The sequence below is a fragment of the Panthera pardus genome, unplaced genomic scaffold, assembly GCF_024362965.1.
Source record: "Panthera pardus isolate Hobbes unplaced genomic scaffold, ASM2436296v1 HiC_scaffold_24, whole genome shotgun sequence".
In the NCBI taxonomy this organism is placed as follows: domain Eukaryota; kingdom Metazoa; phylum Chordata; class Mammalia; order Carnivora; family Felidae; genus Panthera; species Panthera pardus.
Window position 1 is genome coordinate 45,540,843 of NW_026526810.1, and position 21,144 is coordinate 45,561,986.

The following is a 21,144-nucleotide window of genomic DNA, read 5'->3' on the forward strand; positions in this document are numbered from 1 at the left end:
TGTACCCCTGTCAGTGAGAATTTCGGGGTCTAGCTGCCTGCACTCCCACCTCCTGCACTGTTTTGTCTGCCTCTTATCCTCACTGTACAGACTTTCTTCCATATCCTTCAGATAATCTCATTTGATTTTTCCAAATGAGTGGTATTTGTGTCCGGTCTATGCCTACAATGTGATATTGGCATTTATGAAAATGCCACCACATGTCCTGCTTATTATCTTCTCTATTCTCCAACAAACACTATCCTGCCTGTCTTCATGTAATGCCCTTCTGCTCAGCATATGAAGGGTAGCCACCTAGCTTATGAGCACGTGCCATGTTGGAGTTCCAGTTTCTGACCCATGTGGTCCGCGGCCTCAGCTGTCACTCAGCCTTTATCCAGCTAGCCTGTTTCCCTCTGGGCCCTGCATGAACCTCTTTTCCAGCCAAAGCCCCTTGCCATAGGAAGTGCAGTCACTTGTAGTGTTTCTTAATTTCTCTCTTGGCAGATGAAAAATGAATTTATTGCATCCACCCCACAATTCTCAACTTCATAAATTCCCAGCAGACTTCTTTTTCTGAGCACTGATCCAGGAGTCCTCTCCTCCCCAAATCTGCACTCTGTAGCATTCATCTCAGCTCTCTTTCCTCTCCCTCCCCATGCTGCTAGCTGCAAGTATACCCTGCAGTAAACCCACCTACCATTTATACTGAAGAGCACAATTATCCTCTTATCCTTTATCCTGCTGATTATTAAATGACTTAAATTATCCATTTATCCTTCCAATGCCACAGGATAACTTCTAAGCAGTCTTAACAAAACATCTCAACAAGGTGAGTTGGTCTCTCCCTGCAGAAGAATTCTGTACTGCTATCCTAAGAAGATAATATTCTCCTCACGTGTGCAGGCTTCTAGAACTTCTTCAGCTAGAATTTTATAACATTTCATAACTCTAAGTGCCTCATCATGCCCAAATTGACCCCTGGGATGTGGGGGGAAGGGAGCAGCTCCTAGAAGAAGAAATGGTGGGGAGGGGAGAGGAAGAAGGAACTGCTTTCTCCTGCCTAGTTCCTCCTAGGCCTTAAAACTGAGCACAGGTCTGGAAAACAGTGTGGAGCTTCCTCAAAAAATTAAAAATAGATCTACCCTATGACCCAGCAATAGCACTTCCAGCAATTTACCCAAGGGATACAGGAGTACTGACGCATAGGGGCACTTGTATCCCAATGTTCATAGCAGCACTTTCAACAATAGCCAAATTGTGGAAAGAGCCTAAATGTCCATCAACTGATGAATGGATAAAGAAATTGTGGTTTATATACACAATAGAATACTACTTGGCAATGAGAAAGAATGAAATATGGCCTTTAGTAGCAACGTGGATGGAACTGGAGAGTGTGATGCTAAGTGAAATAAGTCATACAGAGAAAGACAGATACCATATGTTTTCACTCTTATGTGGATCCTGAGAAACTTAACAGAAGACCATGGGGGAGGTGAAGAAAAAAAAAAAAAAAACAGTTAGAGAGGGAGGGAGCCAAACCATAAGAGACTCTTAAAAACTGAGAATAAACTGAGGGTTGATGGTGGGTGGGAGGGAGGAGAAAGTGGGTTATGGGTATTGAGGTGGGCACCTGTTGGGATGAGCACTGGGTGTTGTATGGAAACCAATTTGACAATAAATTTCCTATTTAAAAAAAAGAATAAAAAGAAAGATAGTTTGATTCTGAAAAAAAAAAAAACTGAGTGTGGGGGGGTGGTGTGGCGCAGAATGGAGGCAAAACAGTGAGGAGGAGCTGAGAAGTTCAGGGAAGCCTGTTGGCAAGGTCCCAGTGCTGCTACCTCAAGGGCTATCTAATGGCTCACCATGTCCTATATCCTGAGAGAACTCTGTGACCCTGGAGGCCTTGATGAGTCAGGATGGAATGCAGAGCCCCAGGATAGCTGCTGTCACCACCACAGATAGCTGTCAAGGCCCAGCCCAGCCAGCTAAGCCCAGAGCCTGGAGTGACCAGGAGGTGTCCTTCAAGCCCAGAATGATACTCACCGGAGGGTCCAGGCCTGATTAGAGACTCTGGGGATAGACGGTACAAGGCCAGACTACTGGTTCCAAATGAAGATGACATCAGCAATTCCAGGAACTCTGGATTCCGAGACTCACTCCTGTAGAGGGTGGTGCTGTCTGGAGTGGGGCTGGAGGCTCTCAGGACCCTCTGGTGGAGTGGAGGGCTTGGCTTCTCAAAGCCTTGCAGCTCTGATCCCAGTTGTGGGTAGTATTTTAATGACTTGGAATTAGAAAAGAGGGAAATAAAGAATGGTGTGTGTGTATGTGTGTATGTGTTCTATCTTTCGTGGTGCTCAAGCAGGGTGTCAGGAGGTAGAAGTATTTCAACTGGAGAGGGATGTTCTTCCACTAACAGAAGTGTTTATTCAATATGAATTCTAGAATGCACTGCATTTAGATCAACATGCATTTGCTAAGAGAGTCACCTGGTATCAAAATCATCACGATGAGTTCTCTTAACCCTTACAAATTCACACTAAGGTTTGCTGTCTCTGCAGGTCCTCAAGTATGTTCCATGTAATGAAACACAGTCACTACAGCTCCCGATTCGGCAGCAAACTTGGGTTGCAGTGCATCGGCATGCATGAAAATGGCATCATATTTAACAACAATCCAACCCTCTGGAAAGCTGTTCGACCTTTCTTTACAAAAGGTAATCAGGTGCTGGCTACATTCTGCTCTTTTGTCTAAAAATGTGCCCACTATTTTGGAATTTAAATTTTGCCACTTCACTTATTTTGAAATAATAAGATATGGTAGGAACTGTTCTAAGCACTTGATATTTTAATCCCACAGCAACCCCATGTGGTACACACTCTTATCACCTACATTTTACAGATGGGAAAACTGAAGTTTACATAGGTGAAGTAACTTACCCAAAGGTCCCAATATTAATAAAGAGTGGCCCAGGAGACAACCCCAGAGCCTGGATTTTTAACCACCACAAATTCTGTTCTTCCTGTTGATGCACAAAGCAATTTCATAGACATGAAGAAGAGATGGAGCTCTACACTTAGGATCATTTCAATTAAGAATTTAGTGTGGAAGGGGTGGCTCAGTCAGTTAGGTGTCCAACTCTTGATTTGGGCTCAGGTCATGATCTCACAGTTTGTGGGGCTGAGCCTCCCCTCAGGCTCTACCCTGACAGCAGGAAGCCTGCTTGGGATTCTCTCTCTCTCTGTCCCTCTCCACCATCCCTACACCACCCACTGAGTGCTCATGCACATCATGCACGCAAAGGCATGCACACATGCTCATTCTCAAAAATAAATAAACTTTAAGAATAAGAAAGAAAGAAAGAAAGAAAGAAAGAAAGAAAGAAAGAAAGAAAGAAAGAATTTAGTGTGGAGGCACCTAGGTGGCTCAGTTGGTTAAGTGTCTGGAGCCTTGATCTCAGGGTTGTGAGTTCAAGACCCACATTGGGCTCCATGCTGGGCATAGAGCTTACATTAAAAAAAAAAATTTAGTAAGAATGTAGTGTGTCAGTCACATGTTTGATTTAAACACAGCCAAGCAATGTGCTTGCTAGATCACTGACTAACATTCCAGATGTTTTAACAGAAAACAGTTTGTGAATAAAACTTAGAGAATTGTAGAACTAGGAAGGACTGTATATGTCATCTCGTTAAGCCTCTGAATTTTATAGTTGAGAAAATACAGTCCTAGAAAGGTTGCGATTTTTGCCCAGGCAACATAGTAAGTAATAGATAAGCAGAGACCCCACCCCAAGTCTCCTTATCTAGTGATTTTCCCCTTTACTATATCTTGCTGGAAATGAAGAGGTTGGGGAATATACATGACCAGTCTTTGACATCAACATCAATGAAGATAATCATGTCCTGGGACCATTTTCAGTGATAGAATACGGGGCTAGATAGATTTTATGTCTGACCTTCCACCACCAATATTCTTCCCTCTAGCCAGCCTCTGTAGTGAACCTGGATGCCTCCCATGTGCTGCTGAGATAGGGAGAATCTATGCCTATCCCAGTTGAGCATTGATTCCCTCTACAGAGTCGTCCATCACCAAGACTCGGTACAACTCTATTGTGGACTCCACTGTATTTGTCTCCTATTGCTGCTGTAACAAATTGCCACAAACTTAATGACTTAAAACAACATATCAGTTATCTTATAGTTCTATAGATAAAAAGTTTGACATAGGTCTCAATGGACTAAAATCGAGGCGTTGGCTGGGCTGTGTTTCTGGAAGCTCCAGAGGAGAACCTGTTTCTTTGTCTTTTCCAGCTTCAGAGGCCACCTGCATCCCTTGGCCTGTGGCTCCTTCCTCTGTCTTCAAAGCTAGCAACAGCAGGTTGAGTCCTTTTTATATCACATCTCCTAGACCATCCTTCTTTCATCACATCACTTTCTGATTCTGAAGGCTGCTAGAAAAGGTTCTTTGCTTTTGAGGACCCATGTAATTAGCTTGGGCCCACCCAGATAATCCACAGTAATCTCCCCATCGATTCCTCAACTTGAATCATATGGACCAAGTCCCTTTTTCCATGTAAGGTGACATATTAATAGGTTCCAGGGATTAGCACCTGGGAAGCTTTAGGGGGCTATTACCCTGCCTATCACTTGTGTTGGGCAGTTCAATACTCTGATACCTTACAAAACTGCAGACTGGATTAATGGAAAGAGTATAGGACTCAGGATTATAAATGGTGGGTCCAAGTCCTAGCTCTGCCACTTTACTAGCTATGTGACCTTGGACAAGTCATTCAACCTCTCTGAGCTTCCGTTTCTTTCTCCACAAAAGGTGATACCACAGAATATTAATTCTAGAGTTATTGTGATGAATAAGTGAAATAATGCTGTAAGACCCTATAGAAATGTGGGGGGTTTTTGTTTGTTTTGTTGAAGTATAGTTGACATACAATATTATACTAGTTTTAGGTATATGACTGAGTGATTCAACAATTATATATGTTATGAAATGCTCCCCCCGATAAGTGTAGTCACAATACAAAGATGTGACAATATTACTGACTATATTCCCTATGCTGTACATTATATCTCCATGACTTACTTATTTTATAACTGGAAGTTTGTACCTATTCACCCCCTTCACCTATTTCACCCATCCCCACCCCCTCTCACTTCTAGCAACCACCAGTTTGTTCTCTGTATTTGGGTCTGTTTCTTTTTGTTTGTCTGTTCATTTGTATTGTTCTTTATATTCCATATAAAGTGAAATCATGTGGCATTTGTCTTTTTCTCTCTGACTTACCTCATTTAGCGTAATACCCTCTAGGTCCATCCATGTTGTTGCAAATGACAAGATTTGAAATGTAAGTTTTATTTTACTTTGCTGTTTGGCCCAGGTGCATTAGGAATATGTGAACTAGTGTTTAGGAGCAATTAACTCTCACATACCAACATGGTTTACCTTGCCATGCAAAAATTAATAGAATTTAAATTTTTTTAACATTTATTCATTTTTTTGACAGAGACAGAGCATGAGTGGGGGAGGGGCAAAGAGAGAGGGAGACACAGAAAGCAAAGCAGGTTCCAGGCTCTGAACTGTCAGCACAGAGCCTGACGTGGTTCTCGAACTCATGGACTGTGAGATCATGACCTGAGCTGAAGTCAGACACTTAACCAACTGAGCCACCTAGGTGCCCCCAAAATTAATAGAATTAAAAATTTTTTTTTAATTTTTTTAAATGTTTATTTATTTTTGAGACAGAGAGAGACAGAGTATGAACAGGGGAGGGTCAGAGAGAGGGAGACAGAATCTGAAGCAGGCTCCAGGCTCTGAGCTGTCAGCACAGAGCCCAATGGGGGGCTCGAACTCACAGACCATGAGATCATGACCTGAGCCGAAGTCGGATGCTTAACCAACTGAGCCACCCAGGCACCCCTAAAAATTTTTTTTAATTAACAGAATTTTCTAAACTCATCCATTTGTTTAACAAACTACTGTGTTCTCATCATTGAACTAGGTGCCCAGAATATGATGTTAGTCAATACATGGTTCCTGCCCCCAAGGAATTTATAAGGGGGGGGGCGGGGAGGAGCAGAGTGGCAGATCAATATATCACCAAATATCATCCTAGGTGATGTGTTATGCTAGAGTTGTGTGCACAGCACCACAGAGCACAGAAAAAATTGGTCCATTAAAGTACACTGAGGGGTCATGGGTGGCTTTTTGAGGAATGGATGCTTATGATAAGTTTTGAAAGAAGGTAAAAGCTACCAAAATTAAGAAAGTTTGATAAGGACACATTCCACAGAAGGAAAGAACAGGATACTCCAAAAAAGGGAAGGGTAGATCAGCACTGTATGTCCAGGGAACTGTAAGCAGGCCCTTGTACCTGCCATAGATGCATGTAGGCATGAGGCCCAGGGGAAGGCACTGAACTGAGCTTATTCTGAAAGCTACAGTAAATCATTCAAGATTTTAAGCAGAATGACATGAACATATTTGTGTTTTACAAAAATTCCTCTGGTAGCAGAATGAACGTTTAATTGACAGGAGGCATGACTGTGAACAGTGAAAGATGTTGGGAGCTACTGTAGTGATAAAGGGTGTGCGGAAGGGAAGTCATCAGTGTAAGAGATGTTAAAAGAGTAGAATCTATAGCACTTGGAAAGCAATCAAAACAATCCTTGTGACATATTTTTAGATAAGCCCTGTATATAAAAGATCAGATTGTCTAATAAAAACATTACAAAACTCCCCAGATGAAATGCCAAAAATAGAGGCTGAATTGCTTATGAAAAGTTCACTGTTGTTTCTGACATTTTTAATAATGTGTTAGAGTCCCAAGCTCTAAAAGGATGAATCTCCTTTTAGAGTCACACTTCTTGTTAGTTTTCCTGATATAGCAGAAATTTGGGAGTAATTTTGGTATCTAAAGTAGCAACATTAAGGAAGGCATTGACCCCCTGGACATATCTATGGAGAAGTAGTGAAGTGCAGCCCAGGCAATGGCCCATCCTGGAGAGATGAAGGTTGAGGGGCAAAAAATAGCCTGTGTTTCCTGAAACTGCCAAGAGAGTTGTCCATAGTGACAGAATTATGCTGATTTCTTGCTCACTTTTGTTTAACCTGTATAAGATTCAGTACTTTTTAGCACATTTAAAAAATTAAAGTTTGGGCACCTGGGTGGCTCAGTTGGTTGAGAATCCGACTCTTGATTTCGGCTCGGGTCATGATCTCGCAGTTTGTGAGATCAAGCCCTCCATCGGGCTCTGTGCTGACAGCACGGTGCCTGCTTGGGATTATCTCCCTTCCTTTCTCTCTGCCCCTCTCCCATTTGCACTCTCTCTCCAAAAATAAATAAATAAACATTTTAAAATACTTAAAAATAAAAATAATGTCTACATCATACCACTGACTATAAGCAATGATATTACATTTTGCTTATATATTTGAAATGTGGCTTTAAGCTCTTGGATGTGGAGGCAAATCATACATCTATCTGGGAGAAAACCACCAGTGATATTTGAAGTCAACTGCTCCACACAAAGGGCTGAGTCATTCAGAAATCATTTGTCTCATTTGTGAATGTGATAATCACCCAAAGAACAACATGCTGACCTTTCATATCTGCCAAGTATTTCCTACAGTCAGAAAGTATGCTACCAACCCAACCTTCTTTTGTATTTATTTATTTTTAATTTTTTTAATGTCTATTTTTGAGAGAGAGAGACATACAGACACAGTGTGACTGGGGGAGCGAAGACACATAATGCAAAGCAGACTTCAGGCTCTGAGCTGTCAGCACAGAGCCAAATGCAGGGCCTGAACTCATAAACCATAAGATTGTGACCTGAACTGAAGTTGGATGCTTAACTGGGCCACCCAGGCACCCCCAACCTTCTTTTTCATCCATAAGTATACATTTTATGAATCTACAATTGCTTACCAGGCTTCCTTGCTTATTTGCAAAGTCTGCCTTCAGAAGCTTCTGTTGTGCAACTGATTTTTTAAAAATATTTTTAAATTTTATTTTAGAGACAGGGAGTATATGAGTGCGGTGAGGGGCAGAGAGAGACAGAAAGAGAGAAAGAGAGGAGGGAGAAGAATTTCAAACAGGCTCCATGCCCAGCACGGTTCTCAATCCCATGACCCTGGGTTCATGACCTGAGCTGAAATCAAGAGTAGGACACTCAGCTTACTGAGCCACGCAGGCGCCCTTGATTTTTTTTTTTTTTTAAGAGAGAATTATGGCTACAAATTTCCCCAGGATTTTTCATTGAATTTCAAGGGCTCTGATTTTAACAGCAAGTCTGAATAATAAAAGACATAAATAGGAGATACTACTCATAAAGAAAGCTTGAAGAAACTTAGAGCAAAGAGACAAAGGGGGGCTTCAAGTGTTAAACTCTCTGAATAGATGACCTACCACCAGGATCCACTAGCTGGTAGGCAGAGCCAATTCACACCACCTGTCTTCACTCAACTATTCACCCACTCTTTCATTCACTCATTTATTCATTCATTCATTCATTTCTCTATTTGACCAATATGATTTGAAAGGTACCATGTACTGTGTGGACTTGAAGGACAGTGCTAATAGAAGGCTGTCACTGCCCTTAAAGAAATTCCAGCCAGGGAGGAAGACTGGTGCTTAGCTGTCATGATGTTCGTTGAGTAAAACAAATCTAGAAGTCATTTGAAGAGAAATCACAATTAAGAGAAGAACACTTTTGGTAATTTATAAGACTAGCATTGTCAACATATAAACCACAATTAATAGGAAGCACTTTAGATCAAATAGTTAAGGTCCAATTGGTGTAGTTCTAGAACAGTACCCTGCCACCTGTTGAAACATAAAATAAATATCACCCTGGCCAAATCCAAACCTTCCTTAGAGGGAGATATATACAATAAATACGGAAAACCACTGATTTGTGATTAATGACCACAATACTAAATTTTTCAATTGCAATATCACAAATGATTTGCAATAACGTGAAGAAAAGTTTAATTTTGAATATTTTGTTTAAAATAAGGTTTTCGTGCATCCATTCATTTTAAAAAATTTTTAATGTTTATTTATTTATTTTGAGAGAGAGAGAGAGCAAGTGGCAAAGGGGCAGAGAGACAGGGAGAGAGAGAGTCCCAAGCAGGCCACGTGCTGTCAGCACAGAGCTCAATGTGGGGCTGGATCTCACAAATCATGAGATTATGACCTGAGCCAAAATCAAGAGTCAGACATGTAACCGACTGAGCCACCCAGGTTCTCCCATACATTCTTTCATTTATTTTTAACCATGAAGGTGATGCATGCTTGTAGAAAATCAGGAGAATGGAGAAAAGTATTTTTAAAAAGAACATGAAAATTTCAACCTACTTACTGAAAAAAAATTATGTACAGTTAAACCCTGAACATAAAAGGCCAAAATATCCTGATTATGTATGCCCCCTGAGTTCATGGTGGCTAACTCTCTGATGTGTTCCCCTCAGCTCTGTCTGGCCCTGGACTCGTGCGCATGGTGACAATTTGTGTTGAATCCGTCATAACACATCTGGACAGGTTGGAGGAGGTCACCAACGAACTGGGTTACATCGACGTGTTGACCCTCATGAGGCGCATCATGCTAGACACCTCTAACATGCTCTTCCTGGGGATCCCACTGGACGGTATTTGAGAACTGACATTCTGCCTTTTATTGAACATGGAGATGAAGGGGAAAACAGACTCAAGGAAAGATATGCTGTTTTTTACATTGCTCTTATTCAAACATCTCTAAGTTTTCTCAAGATTTTTTTTTCCTAGTGTGTCTGCCATTTTCATTTATAAGATAAGTTTCTATAAGTAGGGGCCATCTCCTCTTTTGATCACTCTTCATTGCTCTGGGAAATATGATTCTATCCATAGTCAAAACTTAACAAGTGTGACCAGTTCATTTGGTCATTAATATACCCTACCACCAATCAAACTGGTATATTTAACCATTTCCAACCATTCTTTTGGGTGTGCACGTGTGCGCACACACACACACAAATACACACATACACATACATATATACATAAATATACATACACACTCCTCCCTCGAAGCTACTAAGCATGAAAACTTTGACTCTGTCTATAGGATGATAATGGTGCCGGAGCTGCTGCTGCTGGAAATGATGAAAATAGCTACCATTAATTTAATATCTACTATAAAAAGTTGCTCTACACATAGTTTATCATTTAGCATTTATAACAACTCTGGCAAGTTGTTTCACTCAAAAAGCTACTCTCTTCACTGTACTACAGAAACAAATATTAAAACACATACATGTAACTCTATCACCATCAAAAATAAACATTAATCAGTTGGGCTAATTCCATTATGCTGTTGTCCAGCTTAATGTAATTTTTCCCGAATTTCCAGTATATTCATTGATTCATGCATTCATTCAAAAAATATTTGTTAATTGCCTATTTTCTGCCAGGCACTGTTCTAGGTTCCGGGGATAGAGAGGTAAACAAGACAGATAAAGTCCTCGCCTTCAAGGAGCTCACATCTCAGTGCCAATATAAACAGTAAACAAGTAAATATCTAATAATGAATCAGGAAATAATAGGAGTCTTGAAGAAGAAACAGAGCAAGGGGCTAGAAAGTGAAGACGTAGGTACCATGGTGGGAGCATATGTGGCTATTACAGAGAGGGTTGTCCAGAAAGGCCTGTGCAGAGAGGACACCTGAACATAAGCCTAAATGTTAAGTGAGACCATGAGCCTCATCAAGATTTGAGAGAAGAACATTACAGGCATGAGAACAGGGCCAACTTAAAAAAAAAAAATTTAGTGTTTTTTTAAATTTATTTTTGAGAGAGAGAGAGACAGAGTGTGAGCAAGGGAGGGGCAGAGAGAGAGGGAGAGACAGAATGTGAAGCAGGCTGTAGGCTCTGAGCTGTCAGCAGAGAGCCCAACACAGGGCTTGAACTCATGAGCTGTGAGACCATGACCTGAGCCAAAGTCGGACGCTTAACCGACTGAGCCACCCAGGCGACCCCGGGGCCTACTTTTAACACTTGCCAAAACCAGCTGAGCTATAACACCTGCTGCCTAATTTGCCACATTTGGACCAGCAGATAAGCTATAAGCCTTCCTTTTCTCTTCTCCAGCTCTGCTTGCCCACGTCCCCTGCTCTTTATACTCCCTTCAAGAGCCATAGACACCTCATCTGACTGTCATTTGGATGGGAGCCCCATTCACTCTGTTTTCAGTCACACCCCTTGCCTGATCCATCCCCTCTAATCCCAGCTGGCCTGTCCTACATGCATCTCTCCTAAGGTTAGGCAAGTGCATATTTTGTAAGTCCCTGCTTCATAGTTCCCTGTTAGCCTTGGTTCTTAGGAAGGATGAAGTAAAGGGAATTATAAACCTAGGGATAGGTTAACCTAGGGATATGGGCTGTGATGCTAGGAACCTGCATAATCCATGCAGAGTTATGTTTGTTCCTCTTCTCCACACACCACCCTTGTTAAACTCTCAATTTGCCTGAGGGAGCCAGTACAACAAAGAGGAAGGAACATTGCTCTGAGGTCAGATAGAACCGGGCTCCAGCGTAAGGACCTGCCTATCACACTGGATGTATGGTTTTAGGCAAGCTTCCTAGTTTCTATGAACTGCAGTTTCTTCATCTGAAAAAGTGATGACACCCCCCGCCCCCAAACAAGATTGTAAGGATTAAATGAGGTCTCTTTTTTAAAACACTTTGCATGGTGACTGGTATTTAGCGGTTGAAAATAAATCTCTATCCCCTTCTTTTTTGTACAATTTGAAAAAGCAGAGGTTTTCTTTCCCCTAGCATTCAATATAATTAAAGGACATTCATTAAAAGCTGACTATGGGGGCACCTGGGTGGCTCGGTTGAGCATCCCAGTTTGGCTCAGGTCATGATCTCATGGTTGGTGGGTTCGAGCCCCATGTCAGGCTCTGTGCTGACAGCTCAGAGCCTGGAGCCTACTTTGGATTCTGTGTTTCCCTCTCTCTCTCTGCCTCTCCCCCACTCATGCACTGTCTCTCTCTCTCTCTCTCTCTCTCTCTCTCTCTCTCAAAAATAAATAAACATTAAAAAAAAAGCTGACTATGCATGAGGCTCAGGGCAAGACATTAGAGATACCAAGATGAATTCTATACTCTGGACCAAAATGTAAACAGGAAAGTGGCATGGCTTTTTGCACTCCCAGGTGCCAGAATTGAGGCCAATGATGGCCATATCTACTCGTGCTCCTCTTATTTCCCATTGTCCAACAACACAGGAAGGAGTTGGACACTCAGTCAAAGAAGGGCATGTGACATTCTAGGTTAGGTCTCTAACACGAACTTGAAAAGTGGCACATCTCTACTTAATTTTGTTAATTTAGATGCCAACCAGAATAAATTAACGTTTATTTGACTAGTGGCATTCACATGGCTGAAACACCAATGAAAGTGGGGACCTTGCCTAGCTTAGAACCCCAGGCTGATAAAAGACTCTATACAAGGGATCTTCTCTTCTCAAAATACCCTTCTTGGGCTCACATTTTTGCTCAACTACTCTGCTCTTTTGTTTTGTTTTTCCAGAAAGTGCCATTGTGGTTAAAATCCAGGGTTATTTTGATGCGTGGCAAGCTCTCCTTCTCAAACCAGACATCTTCTTTAAGATTTCTTGGCTATACAGAAAATATGAAAAGTCTGTGTAAGTAACACAAGTTTGGAAAACTTATCAGTGAGTTTGGATTGATTTGGGGTTGTGTCCTTGCTATTGTTGGCCTCTTCAGCTAGCTGTCTGCTCTTCAGAGCCCACAAGGGAGCTGTGGATTAAGTTGCTGATGAAACACTTCTTACAGCAATTTGGCTGCGTATGGCCAGACCAAAGAGTAAGAGAAACCTTTGGCCCAGGCAGCTTTTCAGCAAGGGGGCCAAGTGGGTGGTCTGGGAGCCCCATCTCTGGAAGTAGGACACCACAGTGTATTTTGAGTTGATGAGAAGGGTTGGCTGAACCTACCATTATTCTCTGTCAAAATTCCCTTTGCATATCTGGAAAAAGGAAACACAAGATCATTTTATAGTCGTGTTACTTCTGAACAAATTTAACAGAATTCAACTTGTAGGAATTGATCATAGTCTCAAAAGAATTTTTTCACAATGACTATAATGAACTTCAATGAAATGTGTGATTTTCTTTTTTTAGTTATATATATTATATCTTTGGGGGATCCTGAAATGGTCATTAAATGGCTTTGCTTTGGTTATAGACTAGTCTAGCCCAAAACTGGACGAGTGCCCAATGGCCTATAGGCCAATCAGTAGGTTTTTAGAGTGTAAGTAGCCAGCCACTAAACACTGCCTTCTCTCACCACCAGTGAAAAGCCCATGGGATCTAGAGGCAGACACACCTGGTTTGTATCCTGTCTCTACTACTTAGTAACTAAACGGCCTTGGGAAGTTATTTAAAGTAAAATATTACCTACCTTCCAGGGTAGGGATATAGGTTAATGAGATCCTATATGTAGGGCAATTAACACAGAGGATGGCACATAGAAGGCACTAAATATGTTCCCCTTCCTTTTGTTCAGATCTTCCCCCACATGTCTCTAACCATCCTAAATTCTCCATCTCTAAAAGTTCCCAAACTTGTTTGAAGCCCCAACTTTATCCTGTTTGTGTATTTACATTTAATAACAATGTTAGGGAGGAAGCCAACTTGATGTTGCTTTATATAGTTTCATGTGGTTGATAAGTATTAGGTGGGTGATTTAGATGCTTGGGTCTTTATACACTTCATTTAGTTTCCACCAGAGCTTCTTGTGACTAGAATCAATGAGATAATGGATTCACCTCTTCACTATGGTCAAAGTTGCCAGTGGTCTGAAGAGTCTCTTTTCATAGTTCCTGGTCATTAGTTTAGCTTTGGTTTTGGCCAGCAGGCCATAGAAATATATTGCATGAAATTGTACAATGGTTTCTCAGAGTTTTCTACAGAAATTAGCTCAGCAACATTCCCTCTCTATGTAATATTTGCCAATGGTTAGTGTATTCATCTATATATCCTATGTCCTGGAGCAGTAAAGACCTAGAGAAATCTTTTAATCTTCTCCCCCATCCATGTCCATTACAATAATGCCAGTGCTTTTTTTTTAAATTGAGGTATAATTGACATAAAACATTATATTACTTTCAGGTATACAACACAAAGACTCAATATTTGTATATGTTGTGAAATAATCACCATTATATCTAGTTACAAAATTTTTTCTTGTGATAAAAACTTTTAAGATCTATTCTCTTAGCAACTTTCAAATATGCAATACAGTATTTTTAACTATAGTCACCATGTTGTACATTACATCTCCATGACTTATTTATTTTATAACTAGAACTTTGTACCTTTTCACCCACTTCATCCATTTTGCCCACCTTTACCCCTCACCTCTGGTAGCCACCAATTTCTTCTCTGTATCTAAGAACTATGGGTTTTTTTTGTTTTAAGATTCCACATATAAATGAATTTATTATTCTCTTATTATTTCCTTTAGCATGCTTTATGTCACTCCCCTTCTTTGCCTCTTTTTCCACAGAAATGAATTAGATTATATAATATTTGTCTTTCTCTGTCATGCCAATACTTTTTAGAAATATACTGATGGAAAGGATTCTAGGACATCTACTCCCATCCCTATTTATTCAAGTTTATATTTCTGCTTATCTTAATCTCCAATATTACAGAAGTATTGTTTTCTACTTCTTATTCTGGCAAGTTTAAGGCTTTTTAACCACAGAATATCTTAAGTAGGTGCTGTGGCCTGGACTGATAAACTAGCCACCCTTGTTTTGGCACAAAATATTCTCAGAGTGCCAAACCACAGACTCACAGATATATTCTTTTAATATATGCTTGTAAGTCAGAGATTACCTATTCCCTGAAAACTGTCACTGAGCACAATTCCCCTAATTTTTAAGGGTATATAAATTCATATGCCTACATTTATGTAAAAGCTGGTCAGCTTTTAACCTGAATAAGAAGGATCCCAAACAGTATTCACAGGCCCATGATTCTGGCCCCAGGTGGAGGCATATGTTCAGAAGTGGATGCAGTTCCATCAAGGAATTCTCTATGAATTCATAGTCTAAGGGCATTTCAACAACTCCCAGAATATTTGGGGGCCATTGCTCAGGTAGGAATGCTATGAGCATTTATAGCTCACCAACTAAGTGAATATCTGTCTCTAGTCTGTAAGAGTTGCTCAAAAAATATTGCTGAATAAATGGATTAGTAGATGAATGAATAAATGAATGTGAATATATCCTTGGTGTATATCTGGAGGTATGTGTGTATCTATAGGCACACTTACAGAGATACACAATAGATGGCATCCTCATTTAGAATGACACAATTACTCTACTAGCCTGAAGAATACCTCTTCAAATGTTTAAACACCTTCTTTGAGATGCCCCAAAAAAACTTTAAAAATGGGAGGGATCTTAAAGAATCTTCCTTTACTTTTCCTGCTGAGCTGGAGTAAACACACAGCTATTTATGTCAGCATCATCAACAGGGTGTACAGGTGACCATGTCAACAAGAATTTGAAAGAAAGATTTATTGTATATTTAATGTAAGGCAGAATACCATTCCCTGAGGTTGGGGAACAATACACTTACACATGGACACATACACTTCAAGACAAAGGCCAGAATAACAGCATTTAGATCTTAAGATGGACTTATTGTTCATTGAGTCTGAGCTCTTCACTTTAAAAGAGATATAAGAGGGGTGCCTGGGTGGCTCAGTTGGTTGGCTGTCTGACTTCGGCTCAGATCATGATCTCACACTTTGTGGGTTTGAGCCCCATGTCGGGCTCTGTGCTGACAGCTCAGAGCCTGCAGCCTGCTTGGCATCCTGTGTCTCCCTCTCTCTCTGCCCCTCCCCTGCTCATACTCTGTCTCTCTCTCTCTCAAAAATAAACATTAAAAAAAATTTTTAGTAAAAAAAAAAAAAATAAAAGAGATTTAAGAGACTTAAAAGTAGGTTCCATAAAAAGAGAACAATCCAGACTAGCAGCTGGCCCTCTCTTTCCAAAGTGCTCTTCCCTCTACCACACTGTCAAAATGCATGTACTATACATGCTTATGCAGCTAGTCAGTCAGTAAGCATTTACTTCATGTTTACTATGTGACAGAAACTGGAAAGTATCAGAAGAAATATCAAGAATAATACTTGATCACCTGTGTTTTCTTGCTAGAACAGAAAGTCTCAAACTCGGTAGTTCCCAGGGCTGGGCAAATAGAAGTGGGCCGGGTGGATACAAGTCAACAGGAAGTGAAGGTACCTGTAGCCAAACTGGAGAGGGCATGCCCTTACTAAAGACATTCACTGTTTTTCAGTTTTGGTTTTCAATTTAAACACTGCATTGGCCAAGTCAAGGATCAGAAAACATGATTGGATTGACCATTTTGGTACCAGCTTTTAACATTTAACTAGAGGTTACAGCCTTAATTTTGCTACCAGTACCTAGACATCTTAGCTAAATTTGGTTCCTTAACATGAAGTATAATGAATACGCAATTTAAGGATATTTACGAAGAATTAAGTTTAAATTCAGTTATTAGCGCTAATGGCTTCAACTTAAGCAGATAATTTTATTTAAAAAAATGGCAAATGAATCTGCTTTCCTAGATGTCTTAACCGAGTACAAATAGATTATATTTTCTTTTTTTTTTTTTTCTTTAGCAAGGATTTGAAAGATGCCATGGAAATTCTGATAGAAGAGAAAAGACACAGAATTTCCACAGCAGAGAAACTGGAAGACTGTATGGATTTTGCCACTGAGTTGATTTTTGCTGAGGTACTGACCCAGACTAACCATAATTCCCACGTTAACATATGTGTATGACTGTTTGTGTATAGGCTGTGTAGAGATTCCCTCTTATAATTGTTGCATACTTATGCTTTTAAGTATTTGCTCTAATACTTCTATAATGATAACCCAAACAATCCACTCATTCAACATTCTGGTAAGACTGACCTTTAAGACTGAAACTACACGTGTGCACAATACAAAATATGAAAATGGGGGAGCCCAAAGACAGTAAACACACAGATAATTGGTTAAATTTTTAACCTTTGGGTGAAGATTTTTATGAAAAATGCCCATAGTCAATTACAGAGACATAATATTTATGACTTCATTTTGTTGATGGTTTTTGATCCTAACTGTATCTTCCCCTCCTTTTTTGAAGCTTTGATTCACTTTTCCAATTTTTCCCCTTCTTCCAATTGTTCAGAAACGTGGTGACCTGACAAAAGAGAATGTGAACCAATGCATACTGGAAATGCTGATTGCAGCACCAGACACCATGTCTGTCTCTGTGTTTTTTATGCTTTTTCTCATTGCAAAGCACCCTAAGGTTGAAGAGGCAATAATGAAGGAAATACAGACTGTCGTTGGTAAGAACTGGTCAAATAATAAAAGAGCTTAGAAAATAATTCTTTCTAAATGTCAGCTTTTTATGTCCTAAGTGTCAGATTTCAAACAAAATATTACAATCTACCCAAAGAACAATAAAAGTAGCCATTTTGCCACACTTTGATTATGCCAGATAGGTTGAAAAGGTAGTTCTTTCTGTGTTTTTTTTTATTATAAAAATAATGCATTCTCATTGAAAAAATTTAAATAACAGATATATAAAAGCAGAAAGTGACATTCCCTGATCCCTCCCACTCTCCTCCCCAGCCTCATTTGCATTCCCCAGGGAAACCACTGTTAATACTTTACTGTGTGTTCTTCAAGGTCTTTCTTAACCTGCACATAAACACATTTGTATGGTTGTATTTGTCTGCTTAATGATACATGGTATCTGCTTAAAGACCAAGTACAATGTTCTGCCTACCTTATCAGTGGCAAAAGGCTTTTGTGAGTTCACCCAGGGAAACGGCTATCATCTATAGCAGTGTTTCTGGGTTTCAAGCAGTCTGTCCACAAATGAACTTACAATCAGTGGCAGAAGGACAAGGAAAGGATGACAGCAAAGGCAGGAGACTGATCAGCTTCCCTCTCCCCCAAAATCCAGTGATGTTGGACCCTTCCTCTCCCTGCTCTCTCCTCCTCCACCAGGTCCCTGCTCAGCTCTTCCCTACACTAGTCTTCCCTGATCTGCTTTTGCTTAAGCATCATTCTGCTCATTGATCCTGACACCACCACCCTTCCACAGAAACAGTGTCACATTTGAAAGAAGTCAGAATTGCTTTCCGGGGGAAAAACAGAATTCCTGGGGCACCTATGTGGCTCAGTTGGTTAAGCCTCCAACTCTTGATTGTGGTTCAGGTTATGATCTTGCAGTTTGTGGAATTGAGCTCCACAATGCAGAGCCTGCTTGGGATTCTCTCTCTCCCTCTCTCGGCCCTCCCCCCTCAAACAAACAAACAGACAAACAAACAAACAACAACAGAATTCCTTGTTTGGAATGTCCTTTGCATGGATGATCTTTTAAAGAACACATTTCTGACATATGTAAAGAAGTATCAGTAATGACACTTTTCTCTCTTGACCTTAAGCGATTCCTGTGAAGCAACTTATTTGGTTGTAGAGAGGCACCATCTTTTTAAAGCCATTTGAGTGCTGCTTGAAATAGTTGACAGTAAGGGGAAATTTCATAAAGGGTTAAATTTATGAAATAAGGGGTCTACAGATGCGTTGTAGTAGGTGGGAAATTGCCTGGGAAGATAGGTAACAGGAAGCCAGAATAACATCCAAGCTCCAAATTCCAGAATGGTTTCTCACATGCCCCCTGTCAGGTTATGGGTTCTGGGTCAGGTGAAGTGGCACAACAGTGAATAAGCTACAGCTTTCCTACACTTATGGGGCTCACAGGCTGGCAGGAGAAAGAGAACTTAACAAGCAAGCCCAGTGGACTAAAGAGAGAGCCATAGAATGATGGAGTTCAGGCAACAAGGGGCAAATTGCTCTTGAAACCATGAGCCTTTAATTCAACTTCCTTGAGATGTGAAAAGTGCTTGTGTCTCATGATGTCTCCCTGACGCTTCAACAAACCTCAGCAAAGATGGGAAACAGCTGAACCATTTGTACATGTGTTCGTGTTCCCTCTAGACATACTCACATAGTAATTACTTCCTAGGGAATGCCTTTGGTTGCCTTCTCTGTCATCTTCCTTTCTACTTCTCCACCCCAGATAAATGTACCCCATTAGACCCTGGAGGGTACAAAGAGCCAGAGGCAAGGGGCAGGGCAGTTAGAGTTCTCTGACCAAAAGAGACGTTTCCTGAATGGTGTAGCTGTATAAGACAGAGAGCTGCCTCAGGATCCTGGGCTGATTTTGATTCTGTAAAAGTGGTAACCCATTTGAGGACACTCTGAAGCTTTGCCAGTTTGGGGAGTAATCTAAGCCTCTCTGACCAGTGTCAGGCCAATCTGAAACAGTGGGAGTATCTGTCAATCCCCAGCACAGCCAGAGCTCAGCTGAGGCACCTATTTTGCTGTGGCAGGGAGAAGGGTTCTGTACCACAATAGATTGTTCTTGATCAGATGGGAAGAGGAACTATCAGTTTTGTGTTCCAGGCAGATGACTGCACAGGTAACCAGAGGAGAAAATGTCATTGAAACTGATTAAATTCACCACCTCACTTTGACTAGAGAAGGAGTGAATGTCCCCTAGAATTTAGAGTAGGAGACAAAATTTGAGGACCTCAGAGGCCAGGCAGACAAATGTTCGAAGCAGACTGTGTAGGTCTACATAAAACTGAAGGTAAGGGCACCTGGGTGGCTCAGTGGGTTAGGCATCCAACTCGATATCAGCTCAGGTCATGATCTCATGGTTGTGGAATGGAGTCCTGCATTGGGGCTGACAGCTCAGAGCCTCTCTCCTCTCTCTCTGTCCCTCCCCCAACTGTGTGCTCTCAAAATAAATAAAAATTTTAAAATACTGCAGGTATATACCCCTCTAAAGGTTTATTGGCCACTCAAGTTCTGTCATTGCCATGTGGGGATATGAGACCAGTATAATCAGGTTTCCTGATTTTTCTAGAAATCCAGGCTTTTCTATGAAATCTCCTAGGTTTTACAGTAATTGGCCTCAAATATGAATTTTTATAAAGTACTCTGTGAACCAAACATGACATATTTGGCCCAAGCCATTTTTGCTGATTTGCATTAGAATTATGGAAAGAAATTTGGGGCATGTGGGTGGTTCAGTCAGTTAAGCATCCAGCTTTTGCTTAGGTCATGATCTCATGGTTCATGAGTTCGAGCCCCACGTTGGGCTCTGGGCTGACAGCTCGGAGCCTGGAGCCCGCTTCAGATTCTGTGTCTCCCTCACTCCCTGACCTTCCCCTGCTCATGCTCTGTCTATTTATCTCTTTCAAAAATAAATAAACATTTAAAAAATTATTTAAAAAAGAATTATAGAAAGAAATTTTTTTCAACCAGGAGCAAACTATTCTGTGGAAACTATGGGAGTTTAAATGCCCAACACATATTGAAACTATCATTAACTCCTTGTCCTGTTTATCTGCTCCCACAGGTGAAAGAGAAATAAGGATTGATGATATGCAAAAATTAAAAGTGGTGGAAAACTTTATCTATGAAAGCATGCGGTACCAGCCTGTTGTGAACTTGGTCATGCGCAAAGCCTTACAGGATGATGTCATAGATGGCTATCCAGTGAAAAAGGGGACTAACATTATCCTGAATATTGGAAGAATGCATAGACTTGAGTTTTTCCCCAAGCCCAATGAATTTACTCTTGAAAACTTTGCAAAGAATGTAAGAACTCTTCCTTAAAACTGAGTGTGCCACTCTTAAAAATGTCAATCGTTAAATCCTTTCTGGTTCTGTTTGTACCATGTACATTTCATCCTATTTACTGTTCCCCTGTATTGCCTCACCAGAAGCACACGTTTCCCCTACTTTAGAACATGTCTACCATATTCATCCTTAAGCCAAAGATGCTGGGTCACCAGCTCTGAGAAGTATCCACATGTAGCCACACAATGGGTCAAAACTTGAAAAATCCAGGCCCTTAATTTGGCTACAATGAAGCAAATTTTGTTTAACCCAAACAACCTTGTCCATTTCAACCTGTCCCTTTGTAATCACATAGATTCAGCTCTGGCACCAACTAAGCAAAGGAAAGTCCACTTGTGCCTCAG

General features: G+C 40.7%; 1 protein-coding gene and 1 long non-coding RNA gene across 2 annotated transcripts in view; one reads left to right on the plus strand and one right to left on the minus strand.

Annotated features, from left to right (window-relative positions):
* The window catches only part of CYP19A1 (cytochrome P450 family 19 subfamily A member 1), a 38,645-nt gene that overhangs the window by 15,722 nt on the left and 1,779 nt on the right, over positions 1–21,144 (plus strand). Inside the window, exons 3-8 of the mRNA XM_053889068.1 lie at positions 2,541–2,695; positions 9,466–9,642; positions 12,563–12,677; positions 16,711–16,825; positions 17,265–17,427; positions 20,517–20,758. Of these exons, the coding sequence (XP_053745043.1) occupies positions 2,541–2,695; positions 9,466–9,642; positions 12,563–12,677; positions 16,711–16,825; positions 17,265–17,427; positions 20,517–20,758 (967 nt within the window). The remainder of the gene's footprint in view (positions 1–2,540; positions 2,696–9,465; positions 9,643–12,562; positions 12,678–16,710; positions 16,826–17,264; positions 17,428–20,516; positions 20,759–21,144) is intronic.
* The window catches only part of LOC109262993 (uncharacterized), a 116,240-nt gene that overhangs the window by 2,344 nt on the left and 92,752 nt on the right, over positions 1–21,144 (minus strand). The gene's annotated exons all lie outside the window — the stretch shown is intronic.